The following is a 21,183-nucleotide window of genomic DNA, read 5'->3' as shown; positions in this document are numbered from 1 at the left end:
GCGCTTTGTAGACCAGATTGGTCTCAAACTCAAAAAGATCCGCCTGCCTTTGCCTCCCAAGTGCTGGGATTAAAGATGTGCACCACCCTCCCTGGCTTGATTATTCTGTCTTTATTTTTGTTTTTAAAATTGTGTCTTATTGATATGGTATCCGGAGTGTACACATTTTAGATAAAAGCAATTACTATTGTGTCGCAGCGAATGCTCATGTCTGCTCTAACAGGCTTGCTCTTTTTCTGAAGCAGGCTTTAACTGTTTGCAAAGTTTAATTCACTTTTATAGTTTTATGTTAGGGCTTATATCTACTTATCTGTCACATCTAATCTGTGACTGGCAACCACCCCACCCCCCCCCCCCCCCCCCCCCCCCCCCCCCAGACACCCCCCCACAACCCCCACAGTTTTCATTGCAGTGTTCTGTAACTGCCAAAAAGAAAGGGAAAGATCTAGAAAGCCTGAGAGAGAAGCCCAGACCCACCCTGAAATGACTGAAGGGGAATCCAGGCTGTTCCAGAAAGAAGTGGAAGATAAAGGGGGACTCATGCCTGAGGGAGGCAAGGGACTTGCAAGTGGAGGGGTTTGCCACCCTTAGCAATTCTGCCTGACAATTCATTTTGTTCAACTTCCTCCGCCTCACATGGAAGGAAGGAGACTCAAAAGGATAAAGAGGAAGAGAAGAAAGGGCTAGCACAAGGATGAGGGTAAGCAGGCCGTGAAATTGTAAGTGCAGACTCCAGACTCCAAGTTAAAACATAACAAAAGCCCTATGTACCATCACCTAAATGTGTCTGTTGTTATAAAGACTATGCCCTACTTGTTCTCACATTCAGTTTTTCACTAAAGCAGTTTGCACACTTTTATTCCTAAACACTAATCACACTCTTCTAAGAATAAATTTATTCTCTATACCTACAAAATCGTTACCATATCTGAGAAATAAAACACTGATATAGCATCTACTTTTACTGGTTAGATTCCCCCCCCCCCCCCTTTCCAAGACAGGGTCTCTCTGTGTAGCCTTGGCTGTCCTGGACTCGCTTTGTAGACCAGGCTGGCCTCGAACTCACAGCGATCCTTCTGCTTCTGCCTCCCGAGTGCTGGGACCAAAGGCATGCACCACCACGCCCGGCTACTGGTCAGATTCTAATGTCCCTAGTTGACCTCTGTGTATTGCTCAAGCTGGTTTTATTAGTTTTTTTCCTTTCTTGTTTTATTTTTTCTTTTTCTTTATTAAGCAAGTGTCATGTGTTTGGTAATAAATCTCTGAACTTTATTTCAGTCTAGAATAAAGCACTTCCTCTGCCACCTCCAGCTCCGACTCCTGCTTCTCATAGTTTCTCATCTTGTAGAACACATCACAGTCTAGACTTTATGGGCCCTTTTTTTTTTTTTCATAATTTGTTCCAGATTTATATTTGTTTAAAACTGAAGCCACTAAACATAGTTTTTGGTAGGAGTTGCTATCATGCGATAAAGCTTTTTGGAGTTAAATGTCACATTTTAAGCCTCTCACTAGGCTAAGTGAAGTGATCTGGGACCGGTTTTGGGCAAATTGTTTCTTGGCACCAATCAAATCCTTCTCACCTAATTCCACAACTGATGCTTGTTGGAGCTCAGCCACGCTCACTGATTTACATATTTTAGGCTTGCTTTCCATCCCCTGCTATGAAGGCACATTCCTGTAGATGTAACAGAGACCTTGTGGTCTGAGAAGCCTAGAATATTTACTCTCCCGCTTGCCAGAAGACAAAATTACAGCTTTACACATCATGGTTTTTAACTGTGGTTCTAGAGCCTGGCAGTGCTTCACTCTATAAAATAGAGCAAGTGTTGAATGAATCAACCAATGGCACTTTGCTTCCCAGGTAGAAAGAGGCTGAAAGACAGAGCCGGGCGTGGTGGCGCACGCCTTTAATCCCAGCACTCGGGAGGCAGAGGCAGGCGGATCACTGTGAGTTCGAGGCCAGCCTGGTCTACAAAGTGAGTCCAGGATGGCCAAGGCTGCACAGAGAAACCCTGTCTCGAAAAACCAAAAAAAAAAAAAAAGAAAGAAAGAAAGCTGGAAGACAATGAAGAGTGGTCTCAGCCTCTTTTCCTTTTATATCAAGTAGGAAGACCTTCCTAATCTTAGGGCTAAACTCAAGTTTCTCAAGCGCTCACCTCTCACCTCCAGCCTCCTGTTTCACTCACATCAGATATCTGAGATGGGGCTTGGGGGACGGAAAGTCAACTGAGCAAGTCCCTGTTATTTGGTTTGTTGGATCTACTGGAAGAGCTCAGTCCAAACCAAAGCCCTCGTATAGTTTTATTTAACAATCTTTTTTTATAGAGAAGATTTTCTGATCCTTAAGCAGAAGCAAAAGACAAAAATAACCCTTTCTGCTTTGGGCTTTAGTTAAGGCACCACTCTCATAGGCCCTCCATGGTTTAACAGGAGGAAGTAGGAGGGGCTACTCTTATCAAGACCACTGATCTTGGTTTTCATATTTTCTTCCCTTTATCAGTTTCTTTAGTAGCTTTACCTTATCTAGTTGGATTTAATCCAAATGTTGAGACTTGGGCTTCAAGGAAAGGCTCTTTGCAAGCTACTCCACTACTCCGCCATTTCACTTGAACCATAATATTGGTTCCACATATTCTAGTAAAAACAAAACCTGCAAACAACCAAAAAAAAAAAAGCAGAAATCCAAGTGGCGTATTTAAACTTGGATTATCATCCGAGAGAACCATCCAGAAGGGTTGGGAAGAATAAAAACAGAGAATAGTGACATATAAAATGTCACAGTGAAACTCATTTGTATGTCTCCTTAGAAATTAATGCATCCATAAATAAAATGTGGATTACTACTGAGGAGAGCAAACTACACGGTTGTATTCAGCATCGTTTGTTTGGTATTTATTCAACTTAGTCACTGTTCCAAGAACTAGGAATAGCGTATGATGTGTTCATTTTTATTTTTTAAAATATTTTTTCAAGCTTTATTTATTTATTATGTATACAGTGCTTGCTTGCATGACAGAAAAGGGCATTAGATCACACCACAGGTGGTTATGGGCTACCATGTGGTTGCTGGGAATCGAACTTAAGACCTCTGGGTGAGCAGTCAGCGCTCTTAACCTCTGAGCCATCTCTCCAGCCCCTCATTTTTATTTTTATTTTTATTTTTTGCAGCAGAGTTGATGTGCTGAAAATGCAATATGTTTTTTTAAGTTGTGGGTGTTTTATTGCAAATTTTAGTAAATAACAAACAAAAAACAGCATAGTAGACTCAAGTTTACTATATAGCTGAGTCTGGCCTTGGACTCCTGTTTCTCCCACCAGTGCTTATGTGTATGTCACCATGCCCAGGATTTTTTTATGTTTTCTTTTAAATTTATTATGTGTGAGGAGTATTTTTGCGAGCGTGTATGTATGTGCACCATGTGTGTTCCTGCTGTCTGTGGCAGTCAGAAGAGAGTGTCAGATATCCTGGAACTGGAGTTGCTGACTTCCTTGTGAGTAGGTGCTGGGAATTGAACCAGGGTCCTGAGCTGCCCATTGGCTATATCCTTGTAGGGGGCCTAGGCCAGTCCGTGCATGGCTCTTAGTGCTTCAACCTCAGCAGGCCCCTCTGGGCCCTGGGTAGTTGGCTCTGTTGGTCTACTTCAGAAGCTCCTGTCACCTTCAGGTCCTTCTCTCCTTCCCCCATTCTACCATAGGACTCCCTACATATCTCCCAATGTTTGGCTGTGAGTCTCAGCACCTGTTCTGAACCGTTGCTGGGTGGAGCCTCTCAAAGGACAACTCTGAGAGGCTCCTGTCTGCGACCATAGCAGAGTATCATTAATAGTGTCAGGGCTTGGCTCTCTCCCATGGGATAGGCCAGAAGTTGGTTGGACAAAGCCTAGTTATGGCATCTGCCTGGCTGTGTCCCTCAATCTCTGCTCTGTCTGCCCTATCTTTATCCCTGCACGCCTTGTAGGCAGGGTAAGTTTTTGTGGGTGGGTTGATTATTCCCTCCCTCTACTGGGAGACTTACCTAGTTAGAGGGTGTCCTCTTCAGTCTCTGTGGCCCCTGCTACCAGGAGTCCCCCTCACATCCTCCCAGGACCTACCCTGACTTAGGTCTCCAGCTTGTCACAGAGATGCCCCCGCCACAGTTTCTCTTTTCTTTACAGGCCTTCTGTCCCCAGCCTCATTGCAGCTCTCCCCAGGTCTGCTCTCCACCCTCGTATCTCTCTGTGCTCCCTCTCCTTCCTTGTTCCCTCTCTTCAGTCACTACCTCTGACTTCTTTTTCCCCTTCTGAATGAAATTTAAGCTTGGATCCTCCTTGTTATCTTCTTTGGGTCTGTGCATTGTAGTATGTTTATCCTGTACTACATGGCTAAAATCCACTTTTTTTTGGTTTTTTGAGACAAGTTTTCTCTGTGTAGCCTTGGCTGTCCTGGACTCACTTTGTAGACCAGGCTGACCTAGAACTCACAGTGATCCACCTACCTGTGCCTTTGATACTGGGATAAAGGCATGAGCCACCACACCTGGCCAATAAATCTTTTTTTCAAAGTTTACAAACCTCGTTTGGGCTGCGCATGGTGGTGCACTTATTTGATCCTACCTAGCCCTGGAGAGGCAGGGGCAGGTGAAGCTCTGTGAGGTCCAGGCTAGCCCAGAGGTACAAAGCGAGACCATCTCTGTGCCCAAAACAAGTAAGCAAACAAATATAATTTGATAGTGGAAATGTTATTGCAGTTATGTTTAGAATTCGGTGGTAAAATCAGAGTGAAACAACTTAATGCAGTTGAAATACAGTTTATAGTCACTACTGTTTATTTTCCTTAAGTAGTTAAGCTGACATATTCTACTATAGTCTTCGTTGTCACTTATGCTATAGGTACTAGGTTTCTTTCCTTTCTTTCTTTCTTTCTTTCTTTCTTTTTTATTTTGTGTTCATTGGTGTTTTACCTGCATATATGTCTGTGTTAGGGCATTAGTTCCCCTGGAACTGGAATTATAGACAGTTGTGAGCTGCCATGTGGTTGCTGGGAATTGAATCTGGGTCCTCTGGAAGAACAGCTAGTGCTCTTAACCACAGGGCCATCTCTCCGACCCTGGTACTAGGTTTTCTAATCAAGCAATATAACATGTTCCTTTTAGCAATTTGTGATTAGTTAATTTTACATTTAAATTGAACTATTTTACTATTGTAGCACATAAGTATATTTAACATAGTTTATCAACTTGAATTAGCAACACTACATAAATACATTTTTTTTCCTTTTTTTTCCCGAGACAGGGTTTCTCTGTGTAGCCTTGGCCATCCTGTACTCACTTTGTAGACCAGGCTGGCCTCGAACTCACAGCGATCTGCCTGCCTCTGCCTCTCGAGTGCTGGGATTAAAGGCATGCGCCACCACGCCCGGCTCGTAAATACATTTTTATCACATTTGTTTATTTGTGCATGTGCATGTGCGTGCGATGGAATGCATGTAGTGGTGGGAGGACAGCTCTCTCTTACTATGTGGGTCCTGAGGATCAAACTCCTGTTGCTAGTTTTGGCAGTAAGTACGCTTACCCACGGAGCAATCTCTATAGCCCCAACGGATTTTAAAATTTTAAGTGCTATAGTGCACGAATCTTTCACCTTAAATATTAATTGCTTAGAATCGATTTCAAATTCAATTAGTTAGATTCAGCTTTAAGAATTCAGTTGTCAGTTGTGGTGGTGCTCAACTTTAATCCCAGCACTCTGGAGGCAGAGGTAGGTGGAGCGATGTGAGTTAAAGGCCAGCCTGATCTACAGAGTGAGTTCTAGGACAGCCACAGACAGGGCTACAACGAGAAACTCTTGTCTCAAAAAACAACACACAGACACATACATGTCTCAAGTATTTGTATGATAGCCAAATTAAGAAAAAAACTGAGGGCTAGAGAGATGGCTCACAGGTTAAGGGCACTGACTTCTCCAGAGCTCCTGGGTTCAATTCCCAACAACCACATGGTGGCTTAGAACCATCTATAATGTGATTTGATGCTCTCTTCTAGCCTGCAGATGTACATGCAGCCAGAGTACTGTATACATAATAACAAATAAATAAATCTTAAAAAAAATTAAAAGAGAAAGAAAGAAACTTAGAGCCAGGCGGTGGTGGCGCACGCCTTTAATCCCAGCACTCAGGAGGCAGAGGCAGGTGGATCGTTGTGAGTTCAAGGCCAGCCTGGTCTAGAAAGTGAGTCTAGTACAGCTAAGCCTACATAGAGAAACCCTGTCTCTAATACTGCTCCCCTGAAAAAAAAGTGTAATTATTCTAGCTGAGCATGCATGTAATCTTTTTTATTTAAGATTTATTTATTTATTATCATGTACAGTGTTCTGCCTGCATGTATATCTGCAGGCCAGAAGAAGGAGTCAGATCACATTACAACTGGCTGTGAGCCACCATGTGGTTGCTGGGACTTGAACTCATGACCTATGAAAGAACAGACAGTGCTCTTAACCTCTGAGCCATCTCTCCAGCCCCATACATGTAATCTTAACAAGAAATAAAAGTCATAAGGACCAAGAGTTTAAGGTCATCCTTGGCTACACCGTGCCTTGGAAACCAGCCTGGGACATATGAGATCCTATCTGAATAAAGCCATTCTGTTAGACGTGATGGTATGTGCCTGTTATCTAGTCACTTCGGAGGCAGAGGCAGGAGGACGGCCATGTGTTTGAGGCCAGTATGAGCCTCATAGTGAGATTAGTGACTATGTGCGCAACAGAGTGAGACCTTGTCTCAAGAAAACCCTAAAACCCAAACCTAAAAGCAACCGTACTGCCTTGAGTACAGTCTAACTGTATTTCTAACGTTCCTTTGCAGCAAAGTAGAGCTCGCTTTGACAGCCGACGGCAAGACAGTCGTGTGCCACCACCCTTCTGTGGACATCCCCTACGAACACACCAAAGTATGTACGGGAAGTTGGTCTGATAGCCTTTATTTCTTTAAGGTCTTTCAGCTTTTCTAGTTTACTGTCTTGATTTTTCCTCTTAGTTTTTGTACTCTTTCCGTAAAGGTTTTTTAGTATATAAGAGAACTATTGAAGGGCAATTAAGACATCATGTTTATGACCCAAAAATTTTGAGAAAAACTGGACCTGATGGCAGAGACCTATAAAATCCCACCCACTTGGCCTCAAGCAGGAAGACAGCAAAGTCATCTTAGGGAGACCTTGTATAAAATTTAAACACTTTAAAAGGTTTGTTAATATAGGACATTAGTATAACATTCACCTAGGATTTGTGAGGCTTTAGGTCAGATCCCCTGTATCGCATGTGCATACTCACATGCACAAGATGAAACTGCAAAATATATATCCTATACTATCATGTGTCAATATATATATATATATATATATATACATATATATATATATATAAATCTGTCTATATACGTGTGTGTGTTACCATATGTCATGAAAGACTTGTATTTTAGAGTACTGTTTCACAGCATTTGTGCTGTTGATTCTGGTTCACTTGTGTGTGTGCATGCACTTGCCATGGTACTTGTGTGGAAATCACGGGGTAGCTTTTGGGAGTTAGTTCTCTCCAGCCACACCACACGGGTCCTGGGTATTGAAAGTCAAGTGGTCAGGCCTGGGGCAGTGTGCTGTCCTGCTGGACCATTGCCATTGCAAAGGCCCAAAGAATCTTTGTTAATGTTTGGTGAATTTAACAAGCTTTAAAATAAGTTTATTTTTATTTCATATGTATGTATGTGTGTCTGTGTGAGTGGACACCAAGTGTGTATGGATGACCAGAGCATACAGAGGGGCATGTTAGATCCCTTGGAGGTGGAGTTGTGGGTGTTTGTAAGCTACCTGGAGTGGGTGCTGGGAACTGCATTCAAGTCCCTGAAAGAGCAGAGTACTCTTTGCCACTGAGCTATCCCTAGCCTCGGCCATTTTTTCAGTAACATCAATATGGGGTTTTTGTTTTTATTATTATTTTGTATGTGTATGAGTGTTGTCTGCACCATGTGTGTGCATCACGTGCAAGGCTTGTGCCTGTAGAAGCCAAAAGATAGCATTGGGTCCACTGGAGCTGGTCTTAGAGATGGTTATGACCTACTATGTGGGTGCTGGGAATTGAACTCGGTTCCTTTGAAAGAGCAGCCAGTGCTTCTAACTGCTGAGGCATCTTTCTAGCTCCCAGTGGGCAAATATTATTAATTATCTAGTTTAATTTTTTTTTCTTTTTCTTTCTTTCTTTTTTTTTTTTTTTTTTTTTTTTTTTTTTTTTTTGGTTTTTCGAGACAGGGTCTCTATGTTAGCCTTGGCTGTTCTGGACTCATTTTGTAGACCAGGCTGGCCTCGAACTCACAGCGATCCGCCTGCCTCTGCCTCCCGAGCGCTGGGATTAAAGGTGTGCACCACCACACCCCACTTTTTTCTCTTTTTCTTAAAAAAAAAAAAAAAATCATGCACAAGATAAAAATGCATTTTAGTATAATTTATTTTAATTTGACCTGTCTTTATTATTTTTTGTTCAAAATGTGTATTTTTACTTTTTTGTTCTGTTTGTGGCCAAGGGATACGTACCATGAAAATCTTTACTTACCAAGAAAGTGGGTCAGAGGAGAGGATATCCGATTGAGACTTTAGGCAAGAGTAGCATGGAAGAAAGAGGAAATAGTAGGACCCACAGGGTCCTGGAAACCTACAAGAAGAACTTTATGACAGGCAGATCTGGATCCTGGGGTCCTCCTCAAACTAAGGCACCAGCCAAGGAGAATATAGGCAGTAAGCTTCGAACCCCTACCAAGACCTAGCCGACGAACATGATATTCTCCACTGTTGAGTGGAGAGTGAGATCTGACTCTCACACGAACTCTGGTGCCCCTTTTCTGACCATGTCCCCCGGATGGGGAGACCTGGTGGCACTTAGAGGAAGGATAGCTAGTTACCAAGAAGAGACTTGATATTCTGAGAGCATATATAGGGGGAGGAGGTCTCCCTCAGTCACAGACATAGGGGAGGGGAGAAGGGGAGAAATGGGAGGGAGGGAAGAATGGGAGGAAACAGGAGAAGGGCTAACAATCGAGATGTAATATGAATAAATTAATAAAAAAAAAAAGGAGATGAGGAAAAATATTAAAAAAAAAAAAAAAGAAAGAAAGAAAAGAAACAGACTCAATCGCGGACTCTGGACTTGCCACATCATGCTGTCTACTATCTTTTCTTACCTTTTTTGTTTTGTTTTGTTTTTTGTGTTTTGAAAAAAAAAGGTTTCTCTGTGTAACAGCCCTGGCTATTCTAGAACTCTTTCTGTAGGCTGCTCTACAGAGATCTCAGAGACCGCCTGCCTCTGCCTCCCAAGTCCTCAAACTAAAGGCAGGCACTGCCGGTGTCTGGCCTTTTTTTACTTTTTAAAAAATCCCGTTTGAGGTTTTACTTAAAAAAGGAAGGAAGGAAGGAAGGACAAGTTAGAGATTTCTGTATTGATAGTTTTTGGTATTATATCTGTTGCTGTTATTTGTCAGTCCAGCACCTTCTTCCTCCTCCGTTCTTGCACTGCAGTCTTACTCTTGGTCCGACCCTGGTGAATCTAGAACAGGACTGTTTTTCATAGATACAAGCAAACAGAGTTTTCTTCCTACTTCTGCCTGGTATATATTTTATTAAAGTACATATGTTCGAAAAATATTTTCCTGTGACTCAGGATTTCTATTAAAGGAAAATAAAGGCATTGTACTGGGGGATTCTGGTATAAAAGGAAATAAAGAAAAAGAAAGTGTGGATGTAATTAAGTCGGTGCATTTGGAGCTGGAGTGATGGCTCAGGAGGGATCTTCCTCCTCAGCTTGCTAGCTCACCCGGCAGCCCAGGAGGAAAAGGCAAAAGCTGAAAGCTTAAAGGGCTAAAGAGCTCTGTCTTAAATGCTGTGTGTTAGGGCTGAACCACACCAAAAAAGAAACAGGTTTTTACAGTTCACAATCTCGGGATTCACAATGGGATCAAATATCCTGCACTGTGGCACTACTTGAGAGGGCTTAGGAGGTGTGGCCTTGGAGGAGGTGTGTCAGTGGGGGAGGCCTTGAGGGTTTCCGAAGCCCAAGCCAGTCCCACTCTGTCTTCCTGCTGCCTGCAAATCTGGGTGTAGAACTCTTAGCTCCTTCTCCGGCCTGTGTGCGCCATGCCTTCGCACACTGGTGATAATGCACTAAACCTCTGAAACCGTAAGCAGGCCCCAATTCAGTGCTTTCCTTCATAAGAGTTGCCACGCTGTGGGGTCTCTTCACAGCAGTAAAACATTGACTAAGACAGTGGCCGGCGATAACTTTGTAGACTCAGTTCTATCTTTCTGTTGGTACGAGGGGTCAAACTCAGGTTGTCAGGCTTTTTCATGAAGCATTTTTATCTGCTGAGGCATCTTGCTGGTTCCAAACACCTTCTTTATAATATTGAAAAAAAAAATTTTTTTTTAAGTAAGGAAATCTAGCCGAGGTGTGGTGGTGCACACCTGTAATCCAGTACTCAGGAGGCAGAGGCAGGTGGGTCTCGAGGCCAGCCTGGTCCACAGAGTTCAGCACAGCCAGGGAGGGCTACCACTAAGTGGCAGGACCAGATACAGCACTGTTCTTACCCTATCTTGAAAAAAAAAAAAAAAGTTAGTAAGTGTTTTGAGGTCAGATCTCACTGTAGCCCAGGCTGGGTCCCTGTGCTATCCAAGCTATCTTAAACTCCTTCTATAGTTCACTATAGTTCAGAATATCCTCAGATTAATGACAGTCCTCTGTCTCTGCCTCCCCAGTGCTGAGATGACAGGTGAGTGCCGACACGCCTGTCTTAAAACATTTGACCTTTAGCAACAAATACCCAAACCTAAAAGAGAAAGCTTGTCTCCGAAGCCTCTGTCAGCCTGTCAGGTAGCAGCAGGGGTAGGTATCAGCGTAACTGCGAGCACAGCGCTTTGGGAATGAACGCTGTGGTGAGAGGCAGCTGTACTCCGCAGGCTGGATCAAGGGGACGGTTCTGACGGCAAGCTGAGGAGGATTACAGATGCTGTTTGAGGCACCAGTTCCTCCTCACGGGAGTCAAGAAGGGTGCTGGAGCGCGAGGCTGACCAGGCAGTTGCTGGGCAGAGTATAGTTTCGGCATGTAATTGCAGTGGACTTTGTGCCAGGCTGCGGTTTTGAGTGAGTCTCAGTTGTTGCTATCAGATACGTGTGCAAGAGGGCTTTCTCAGAAGCCCCAGCTTTATTTACACACTTTTTTTTTTTTAATATGGAACACTTCACGAATTTGCGTGTCATCCTTGCGCAGGGGCCATGCTAATCTTCTCTGTATTCGTTCCAATTTTAGTATATGTGCTGCTGAAGCAAGCGCTATTTACACACTTTTTAGCTGAGGCTCGGCACTGTAGGTGTGGCCCTGTTCTGGATTCTGACAGCTCTTACAGCTTTGATGCTGTGCTTGCCAGTGCTTTCAAGAGATAGTCATTTACAATGACTAACATTCTGCTTTATATAAAAGAGACTGTTTCAAGATTGCTTTAACTGTCTAAGGAGTACTTCTTTAAAATATACTTAAAAATAGCACTGTGTCCTATGTGGGGCCTTAGGGAAATGAAGTCTGTAACAGTTTGAGGAACAGCAGGCACACTATGCATTCACCTGACCTTCACCAACCTTGTGAGATGGATGCTCCTCCTGATTTTACAAGAGGGAAGTAAGGGTTTAGCTTGCCACTGGCTATAGCACTACTAAACAGCAGGAGCAGAGACAGCGCGCTGTTCTTAGTCTTCATTACTATTCCTTCTTACGCTCTCCCATGCTAGCCGGTATACCACACCACTAGCAAGTAAGTGGCTAACGACTAGCCCGACTGGTTTGCTACTTTGCTTGTTTGTTTGAGACAGGGTCCCAGTCTGTGCTTACCCGGCCTGCAGCTCACTGTCAACAACAGGCTGGCCTCAAACTGCGAGAGCTCTTCCTGCTTCTGCCTCTTGGGTTTGGGGATTGCAGGCATGCACCATTCCTATGCCCAGCTTGGAACTGTCGCTGTTCAGTGAGACGGTGTCTTAGTCACTGTTCAGTTGCTGTGAAGAGATGCCATGCCCAATTTAACCGGAACCTCGCCTACCGTGTCAGGGTTAGTCCATGATCCTCCTGGCAGGGAGCATGGCGACAGGCAGGCAGGCACGATGCTGGAGCAGGAATAGCTAAGAGCTTACATCTTTTTCTTTCTTTCTTTCTTTCTTTTTTTCTTTTACTTTTTTCTTTTCTTTTTTTTTTTTTTTGAAATGGGGTTTTTCTGTGTAGCCCTGGCTATCCTGGACCAGGCTGGCCTAGAACTCACAGAGATCTATCTGCCTCTGCCTCCCCAGTGCTGGAATTACAGGCATGTGCCACCACGTGTATCTAATCTACAAGCAGAGAGGGAGACTGGGCCTGGCAGGGGCTTTTGAAACCTCAGAACCCACCCCCCCAGTGACACACCTCATCTAACAAGACCAAGGCCCCTAGTCCTCCCTAAATAGTCCATCAACTGTGAACCAAACATTCAAATTTATGACCTATGGGGGCCATTCTTTTTTTTTTTTTTTTTTGGTTTTTTGAGACAGGGTTTCTCTGTGTAGCCTTGACTGTCCTGGACTCGCTTTGTAGACCAGGCTGGCCTCGAACTCACAGCGATCCACCTGCCTCTGCCTCCCGAGTGCTGGGATTAAAGGTGTGCACCACCACGCTCAGCTGCATGGGGGCCATTCTTATTCAAGCCACCCTAGAGGTCTTCTATATATTTTTCATTGTTCTCTCATTTGTTATATAAAGTAAACTGTCAAATTGCAAGTTAAAAAAATAATATGGACCCTAGTGTATACTTTGGGGAAATAGAAATAAAAATAATAAATACCTTATTACTGAGGAAAATAATTGAATGAGAACTTTTAGTATTGGAAAAGAAACCCAGAGTTTTTTGTGAGTAGAGAGTATTTCTAAGTCTGAATAACACAACTAACGGAAAGTGCCTGACAACTTACCCACGGTAAGGCGGTGCACTGTTGCATCATAAGGCCGGACGCTTCCCAGTTTATGGTTCTCCACTTATTGTTTGTAATTTGCTTCTTTTGTAGCCTATCCCTCAACCAGATCTTTTGCATAATCATGAAGAAACACACGAGCAAGTGCTGAAAACCAAATTAGAAGAAAAAAGCGACCACCTTGAGCAGGGACCCATGATAGAACAGCTCAGCAAAGTGTTCTTCACGACGAAGCATCGCTGGTACCCACACGGGCTGTAAGTCTCACCCCGCTTCTACTCCCACAGCTTCTGCCATGGCGCTGCATGTGGAAACTTGACCCCAAGGATGCTTGCTCCAGTGTATTCTTCAATCTACACGACCTGGAGTTAAAACAAAGGAACACCTTAGTTTTATGAATGCAAGAGTTTTTCAAAAAGTCTCCTAGTTTATGCTAGACTTCAGTTACGGTTTTCAATCCTCCTTCCTGATAATAGCTGATCTTATTCCCAGTGCTGATTTATTTACTTTCCTACCTTCTATGTATGAGTGATCTGTCTATCTGTAAGTACACTACACTGAGGAGTACACCAGATCCCCTGGGACTGGAGCCACCCTGTGCCTACTAGGAACCAAACCTACTCCTCTGCAAGGGCAGCAATTCTCTTAGCCTCTGAGCCATCTCCCTAGATGCTGTTTATCCATTTCTAACAGATTTTTGAATAATTAACCAAAAAAAAGTACAGGGTCAGATTTGGTCTTAGTAAATATTGTTCTCAGTTCTTTTCAGAACTGTCCCCGACCCGCGGGTTCAGTTATTCGTGGAGTGGCGAGGAGGGTCGCGACCTGTGAATAAAGAATGGACGAGAGAGAGACAGGGGCCCAGGGAAACATTGCTTGTCAAGGTCTGATCTCCAGAGGGCACTGATATACGCAGGGCTGTCAACCCTGTGATTGGCCCCTATATGGCCACTGATATACTCAGAGCTTAACTGGGTGCTCGGCCCCAGCCTGGCTCTGGATCCGACCGACACCTTTTGTCTGGAGGTGGGATATTGGGTGTCAACCCACATGCAATCAGACATGCTCCCCAGGAGGCCATTAACAGCAGGCAATGTACCTCCTGTGCAGTGCTTTGCCTCGTACCCCGAATGTGATGAGAATTAGGGCTTAAAGGCTGTCAGCCAAGCCTAAGGAGGCTACCTGGCCTTAATAGCAAGAAGGCATGAGTAATAAGGGCATGGTCTTTGTCTGTGTGGACACCAGGCTGTATTAGAAAACCCGACTGTACAGTAGAATGAGGGGAGATCTCAGGGAGGAGCCACTAAGAGGTGTCTTTGCGGAGCCCTGCCAGCCAGCGGCCTCCTAGCCACTGCTTTTTGTCCAGGGCCCTGAAATTGAGGGGGCGGCCAAACGAGATTGGCCCAGGGTTGGAGGAAGCCCTGGGCGTAAAGTCAGCTGGGGGGTCTTCGGTGTCCAAGCGATGATAATGGACCTGAACAGGGTTGGTAGCCACATCCACCTGTGCTTTAACAAAACTGGAAAGGCGGTTAAGGGCCCAAGGACCAAAGGAGAGGAGGAGAATAATGCCCACAAGGGGTCCCAGAAGGCTGGGCAAGAGGGTGGTGAGCCAGGGGGAGGAGGAGAACCAGTTCTGATACCAGGACTCCTGTTTCTCTCTGGCTCGCTGGCGTTCCTCCAGGGCCTTGGAAACTTTGTCAAGGCTCTTTTGTGCTAAGCCTGTTTTACTGACATAGAAGCAACATTCCTCTTTAAGAGCAGCACAGAGCCCCCCCCCCTCCTTGAGGAAAAGGAGGTCGAGGCCTCTGCGGTTTTGAAGAACTACCTCTGCAAGGGAATCGAGGGAGTTTTTTATTTCCTGAATCCCATCTCTCATATTAGAAATATCTTTATCAATAACTGTCTGGAGCTCAGCAAAACCTTGTTTGGAGGTCACCAAGGAGGCGATTCCTGTACCTGCCCCCACTGCACCAAGGCCCAAAATAGTGGCTATGGTGAGGGTCGTAATGGGCTCTCTTTTAGATCTGGGGTGAATGGAGATGCCCTTATCTACAAAGTTTAGGAAGTCTTCAGGGTTGTGGACGGAAAAGCAAGGGAATAGGAGAACCATCACACACCAATTATGTTTTTGTACAAACAAAGGGGTAAAGAGGTAAGAGGCCAGGCCTGAAGAGCAGGCAAAATAAGTACCATTAGGGGCCAAGGCGAATTGGAAGGTGGTATTTAATACAAGAGTCTGATTTTAAAGGTTAATCCCATGTCATAACCTTCTTTATAAAGGCGTAGGCCCCACTCAAAGCCCCTGCCAGTCCAAGTTTGGCGTTTACCCGGGGCGGTGAAGGAGATGGATAGGGGATTGCACCAACCGAGGGTGGTGGAATAAGCGCTATTGCAAAGCTTCTTTAAGTCATCAGGCGTATTGTGATTATCAGCCTCAGGGTGTGCCCAAGTACGGTTGACAGAGATATAGTCCCAGGAGGAAGATGGCTTCCAGTGGTTCCCAATGTTTCACATCCCCAGGAGGCACAGAAGAAATCATTAGAGCCTCCGCACTTGTAATTATTGGTCCGGGGACGATGGGAAGTGCCAGGGCAAACATATAGGCCTCCATGACCGCCTTCATCCCAATTTAGTAAAGTCTTATGAAGCCGTGATCGTTCTATGTCATTGCAGCATCCCACATAATCATTTCCTCTTTTGGGCTGTTCGGGAGCCTTAGACTCACGTGGGGGCCAAAAATGTCCTCGGTACCCCGACGGGTTGGCCCCGAGTGCCAGTGCACAGAGGTCTACTTGGAGGACCGGCCAATGGGGCTGAGCCCCCAGGTGGCTACTGGAATTAATGATGTTGCCAGCCTGGTTTTCAATGACCCATGTGTAATTGAATATCACATAGGAATTATAGCGGGGGAGGGAGGGGGGAATACTTACCACTGGACTCAGGAGAACGAGGAAGAAGACGAGCGGGGACATTCTAGGAGAAAACACATTTATTGATCTTCCTCACGGGTATTCCCTGGGGTAGGGGTGTTAATTTGTTTGACCATCCTTTCTGGTAGCCACCTGGCATTGAGTTCTTTTTTTTTTTTTTTTTTTTTTTTTTTTTAAATATTTATTTATTTATTTATTACATAGACAGTGTTCTGCCTGCATGTACATCTGCAGGCCAGAGGAGGGCATCAGATCACGTTATAGATGGTTGTGAGCCACGATGTGGTTGCTGGGAATTGAACTCGGGACCTTTGGAAGAGCAGTCAGTGCTCTTAACCACGGAGCCATCTCTCCAGCAAGGGTCATGCCTGCATTTATGATCAAAAAGAACTGGCATTGAGTTCTTTTTGATCATAAATGCAGGCATGACCCTTGCCCCAAATTAGGACAGGATCAGGGCCATGCCATTGATGAGTCAGAGGGTCTTTCCACATAACTTTAGCATAAGTGGAGGAGGTGGAAGAATGTCAGAGGCGGTCAGCGGCCGTTTGGCCTTGTTGGTCGCGTTGAAGAAAGTTGAGGACAAATAAGGCGTGGCTTAACATAAGCCTGGGGCTCCTGGGAGAGGGGTAAAAAATGCCCTTGGAAGACTGGAGCTTGGTAATCATGGCCTTAAGGGTTTGGTGTGCTTGTTCAACAATTCCCTGTCCTTGAGGGTTATAAGGAATACCCGTAACATGTTTGATTTGAAGCTGGGCACAGAAGGACTTGAAGGAGGAGCTGGTATACCCAGGTCCATTATCAGTTTTTAAGATTTTGGGTTTAGGGGCCACAGTGAGGCAGTAAAGGACATGGTCAATCACATGTCTTGTGGCTTCTCCTGCATGGAGGGAGGCACAGAGGAATCCACTAAAGGTATCGATAGAGACATGAACATATTTTAGTTTACCAAAGGAGGAAAGGTGAGTGACATCCATTTGCCATATCTCTCCCGGCATAAGACCACGAGGATTGACACCCAAATGTGGTTCAGGGAGGAAGGTAGTACAGGACTGACAGTTTTTAACAATGGTCCGGGCCTGTTCTCTAGTAAGGGAAAACATAAGACGGAGGGTGTAGGCATTGAGATGATGTAGTCGGTGGGCTTCTTGAGCTTGGACGAGGGGATCAGTTTGGACAGGAAGAGCAGCTCCCAGAAGGGGAGCATGGGTGGCAAGGTCCACGCGCGCATTTTGTTCTGTCAGAGGCCCAGGAAGATCTGAGTGTACGTGAATGTGGCCAAGAAAGAAGGGCCGAGAACGCTTAGAGATGAGTGTTTGTATTTGAGGGAAAAGGGGAGAAGCATTGGTATCAGGCTTTATGAAGGGAACCGTTTCCAGGAGGGGAATGGAAGAGGCAACATAAGCACTATCAGTATAAAGATTAAAGGGGGCATCTGGGAGAAGCTCGAAGGCATGGAGAACTGCCTCAAGTTCCACGAGCTGTGCAGAATGATGAGGGGTTTGTTTTTGAAAAATTTGTCCATCGATAGAAAGGGCTGCAAGACCTGTGGAAGAACCATCAGTAAAAACAAGGGAAGCATGAGGGATGGGATCCGACCATGTAAGAAGTGGGAAGACAACTGTTTGACGTTGGAGAAATTGGATTAGTTTATCTGTAGGGTAATGGTTATTTATAGAGCCAGAGAAGGAGATGCAGGAAACAGCCCACTCATCAGAGTGTTGCAAAAGCCATTGAACCTGTGAAGCATTGTAGGGTGTAATGATAGAGTGGGGGTCTCTTCCAAAGAGTTTAGTAGCAACCTCACATCCTTGTTGTAGGAGCAAGGCCACAAGGGAAGGGTAGGTAGGAAGAACTTTGGAGGGAGTGGCTGGAAGATGTAGCCAGAAGAGGGGTTGGTCTTGCCAGAGCAATCCTGTGGGAGAAAAAGGGGAGGGAAATATAAGAAGAAAAAAGGGTCGAGAGGGGTCATAATAACTAATGGACTGTTGGGGTATGGCAGCCTCTACCTTGGACAATGCTTTTAAAGCTTCTGGTGTTAAGCTTCTAGGGGAAGAGGGGTCTGAATTGCCTCTTAAGATGTCAAAAAGAGGTTTAAGGTCTCCAGTAGCAAGCTTGAGATAAGGGCGTAACGGTTTAAGGTCTCCAGTAGTAAGCTTGAGATAAGGGCGTAACCAATTAATATCTCCCAACAATTTTTGAAAGTCATTGAGAGTATGAAGAGAGTCTTGTCTAATCTGGACCTTCTGTGAATGGATAAGGGAGGACCCTATTTCGAACCCCAAAAAGAAAAAGGGTGGTTGCTGTTGTATCTTATCTGGGGCAATTTTAAGCCCCAGGGCAGTCAGATTAAGGACTAGGTCTTGAGCAGCCCCCGATAATTGATATTCATGGGCCCCTGCCAAAAGGATATTGTCCATATAGTGAATAATGTATAGGTCAGGGTATTTAAGGCATAAGGGGTCTATGGCCTGGGCTACAAATTTTTGGCAGAGGGTAGGACTGTTGGCCATGCCCTGGGGAAGGACACGCCATTGAAATCTAGGAGAAGATCCAATTTGATTAACAACAGGAAGACTAAAAGCGAATCGTTTAGAATCTTCAGGGTGTAAGGGAATGCAAAAGAAGCAATCTTTGAGGTCAACAACAAGCTTAAAGTAGCCATGAGAGATGGCCACTGGTGAAGGCAGACCAGGTACGAGGGCCTCCATGGGGATCATAGTCTTATTAATTTCTCTTAGATCTTGTATAAGGCGCCAAGAGCTATTTTTCTTTTGAATGACAAAGATAGGGGTATTCCAAGGTGAGGTGGAGGGTTCAATATGACCTGCCTCAAGTTGCTCCTGTACAAGCTTTGATGCGATGCGGCGGTCAATTTATGGGAGGGGAGGGGCCACTGATCGATCCAGACCGGGGAATCACTTTTCCAAGTTATTTTGTCAGCCTGGAGTGCAGGAGGATGAGTGGCCCTTATGAAAAATTTTCTTTGAATCCTAGGCCATGGCAATCATTCTTTAGGACAGGAATGATGGGGTCAGGGCGACCTTGTCCAATTTTTCCCAGGCCCTGACCGGGCAATAGGCCCTGGTCTAGGAGCTGGTGAGTGACCGCGGGTGAAGGGCTGTAAGGAAAAACTCCCATCTGGGAAAGGATATCTCGGCCCCAGAGATTTAAAGGGAGCGCAGGGACAATAAAGGGCTGAACAGCTCCTCAATGACCATCAGGGTCCTACCAGTGTAGAACCTTGGAACTTTGCAAGGTGTTTGTGGAGACCCCAATGCCCTGAAGGTGAGTTAGGGAAGGCTGACAGGGCCAAGAGGACGGCCAGGAGGCCTGTGACAGGACAGTGGAGTCCGCACCTGAATCTAAAATGCCGTCAAAAATTTTGCCATCCAGTTTTAGCTTTAGATGAGGGCGATCTTGAGTAAGTTGCTGTATCCAAAAAACTGATGGGGAGGAGGAGGGGGACTGCGGGGAGGGAGACTGTAAGGAGTCTTGTGTGGTGGGAGACCCAAGGGAAGGTAGGGAAAAAGCGCAAGCAATAACTTGTCCGGAGTAAATTGTAAGTGGGCCCTGAGTGGCCATAGCGAAAAGATAAAAGGGATTAGGAAAGAGAGGCTTAAGAACAAGAGGGTAGGTCAGAAGTCCTAAGAGTGTGGAGGATGTGAATCCTAAAATAAGAAGAGGGGAGTTGGAGGGAGGGAGCTCGCGGAAGGCCACAGGCAGCGAGAGGGTCCCATCTTCCGGAATTAGTACTGTTGAGGTGGTGGCACAGAGGTCCAGTCCTGGGTTGGGGGAAGGGGAGGCCGAACAGGAAGCGAATTGGCAGTGGGGAGAGGGATTAAGGGTGGTGGAAGGCTGGCTGGCAGTACCGGAGTCTGCTGGATCTGTCCTGTAGCAGGCTGGAACGGAATCGGGCAAGGGGGCCCGGGACTGGCCCCCATAGGAGTTTCCCGAAGGCGGGGGGAAGAGGGTTACCCATGGCATCCGTTCTTGAACGACAAGTGTTAGCCCAATGGCGGCTGCGATGACAGCGTGGGCAGACGGTTTTAGGAGGGGGCCTAGAAATAGGTCCCATGGGTGTCGGAGAGGAATTTTGAGAGCCCTGAGGCATAGCAGTGGGACAAGTCCGAGCAAAATGTCCAGGTTGGCCACAGTGAAAGCAAACCTGGGAAGCTGAAGATTGGGACCCTGCCGCAGTGCCCACAGCAAGAATAGCCTTGGTAAATTTTTCAGTAATAGGGTCAACATCTCAGCACAGATGAACCATCTCATCAAGGTCCTTTCCCTTATATTTTCCTCTCAAGGCAACCTTACAGGCAGTGTTAGCATTTTCAATGGCAAGCTGCGTAAGAAGTTTATTTTCAGCTTGGTCCGGACCAAGGGATCTTTCTGCAGCCTCGAGGAGGCGAGCCACAAAATCGCTGAAGGGTTCTTGGGGTCCCTGGAGAATTTTAGTAACAGGGGAAAGAAGTGCCCCAGGGAAAGAGACATTTCTCCAAGCAGCCAAAGCTGCAGCGCTGTAAAGTGCCAAGAGGCCAAGGGGGAAGGCTCGTTGTTTTTCATCGGTGGAATATTTGCCTTGGTCCAGTAGTTTATCTAGAGACCATTTTTGAGCAGAAGACCGCCCTTGTTGGTAATTTCTGCGAACGGCATCCTTGCACCGATCAGCCCAATCAGCTCGCCAAGAGAGAAATTGGCCCCGAGTTAAAACAGATTGGGCAGTGGGGATCCACTCATTAGGAGTGAGCTGTCTGCCCTCTGCCAGGTTATCAAGAAGGGAGAGAGAGAAAGGGGCGTTGGGCCCATAAGTGCGGACTGCTGTATTTAACTTCTCTAATTTGTTAAAGTTGAGATGCCGGTAGGAGGTGGCCCCGGAAACATCTTTGTTTATTTTCTCTGCCTCAGAGTCAGAAGAGGTGCCGGAGTCTAAGTGATCAGATCTATCTGAATGAACAGAGGAGGCGCGGGAGCGTGTGGTAGATGTGGCGGGTGCAGGATCTTCGCCCGCAGCCTCAGCCTCTCCAGAGGACGGGGGAGGAGCAGGATTAGATTGAGAGCGGGTGACAGGAAAAGTAAGGTGGGGAGCTGAAGGCTGTGAAAGAAGGGAAGTTAAAAGCGAAAGCTGTTTTTGAAGGCAGACGATTTCGGCAGCATCTGAGAGCTGGGAGTGAAGATGGGCTTTTAGGTTACCAAGGCAGGAAGAATGTCGGCAGGAAGGAGATTGGCTAGAGGGGAGAACAGGAGGCAGCAATT

At 45.6% G+C, this 21,183-nt stretch overlaps 1 protein-coding gene and 1 non-coding gene across 2 annotated transcripts in view; one reads left to right on the top strand and one right to left on the bottom strand.

The window, feature by feature from the left end:
- Positions 1–13,281, top strand: part of Mrpl42 (mitochondrial ribosomal protein L42) — a 52,465-nt gene extending 39,184 nt beyond the window's left edge. Inside the window, exons 4-5 of the mRNA XM_051139901.1 lie at positions 6,841–6,925; positions 13,091–13,281. Coding sequence (XP_050995858.1) covers positions 6,841–6,925; positions 13,091–13,258 — 253 coding nt within the window. The 3' untranslated portion in view covers positions 13,259–13,281. The remainder of the gene's footprint in view (positions 1–6,840; positions 6,926–13,090) is intronic.
- LOC127183809 (U6 spliceosomal RNA) lies at positions 11,236–11,343 on the bottom strand. Its single transcript, XR_007830063.1, has one exon. It is a non-coding gene; the product is annotated as a U6 spliceosomal RNA (small nuclear RNA).
- Positions 13,282–21,183: the final 7,902 nt, after the last annotated feature.

The sequence above is a fragment of the Acomys russatus genome, chromosome 31, assembly GCF_903995435.1.
Source record: "Acomys russatus chromosome 31, mAcoRus1.1, whole genome shotgun sequence".
In the NCBI taxonomy this organism is placed as follows: domain Eukaryota; kingdom Metazoa; phylum Chordata; class Mammalia; order Rodentia; family Muridae; genus Acomys; species Acomys russatus.
The sequence above is the reverse complement of the archived record's forward strand: the minus strand, read 5'-3'. Positions and strand labels throughout refer to the sequence as shown.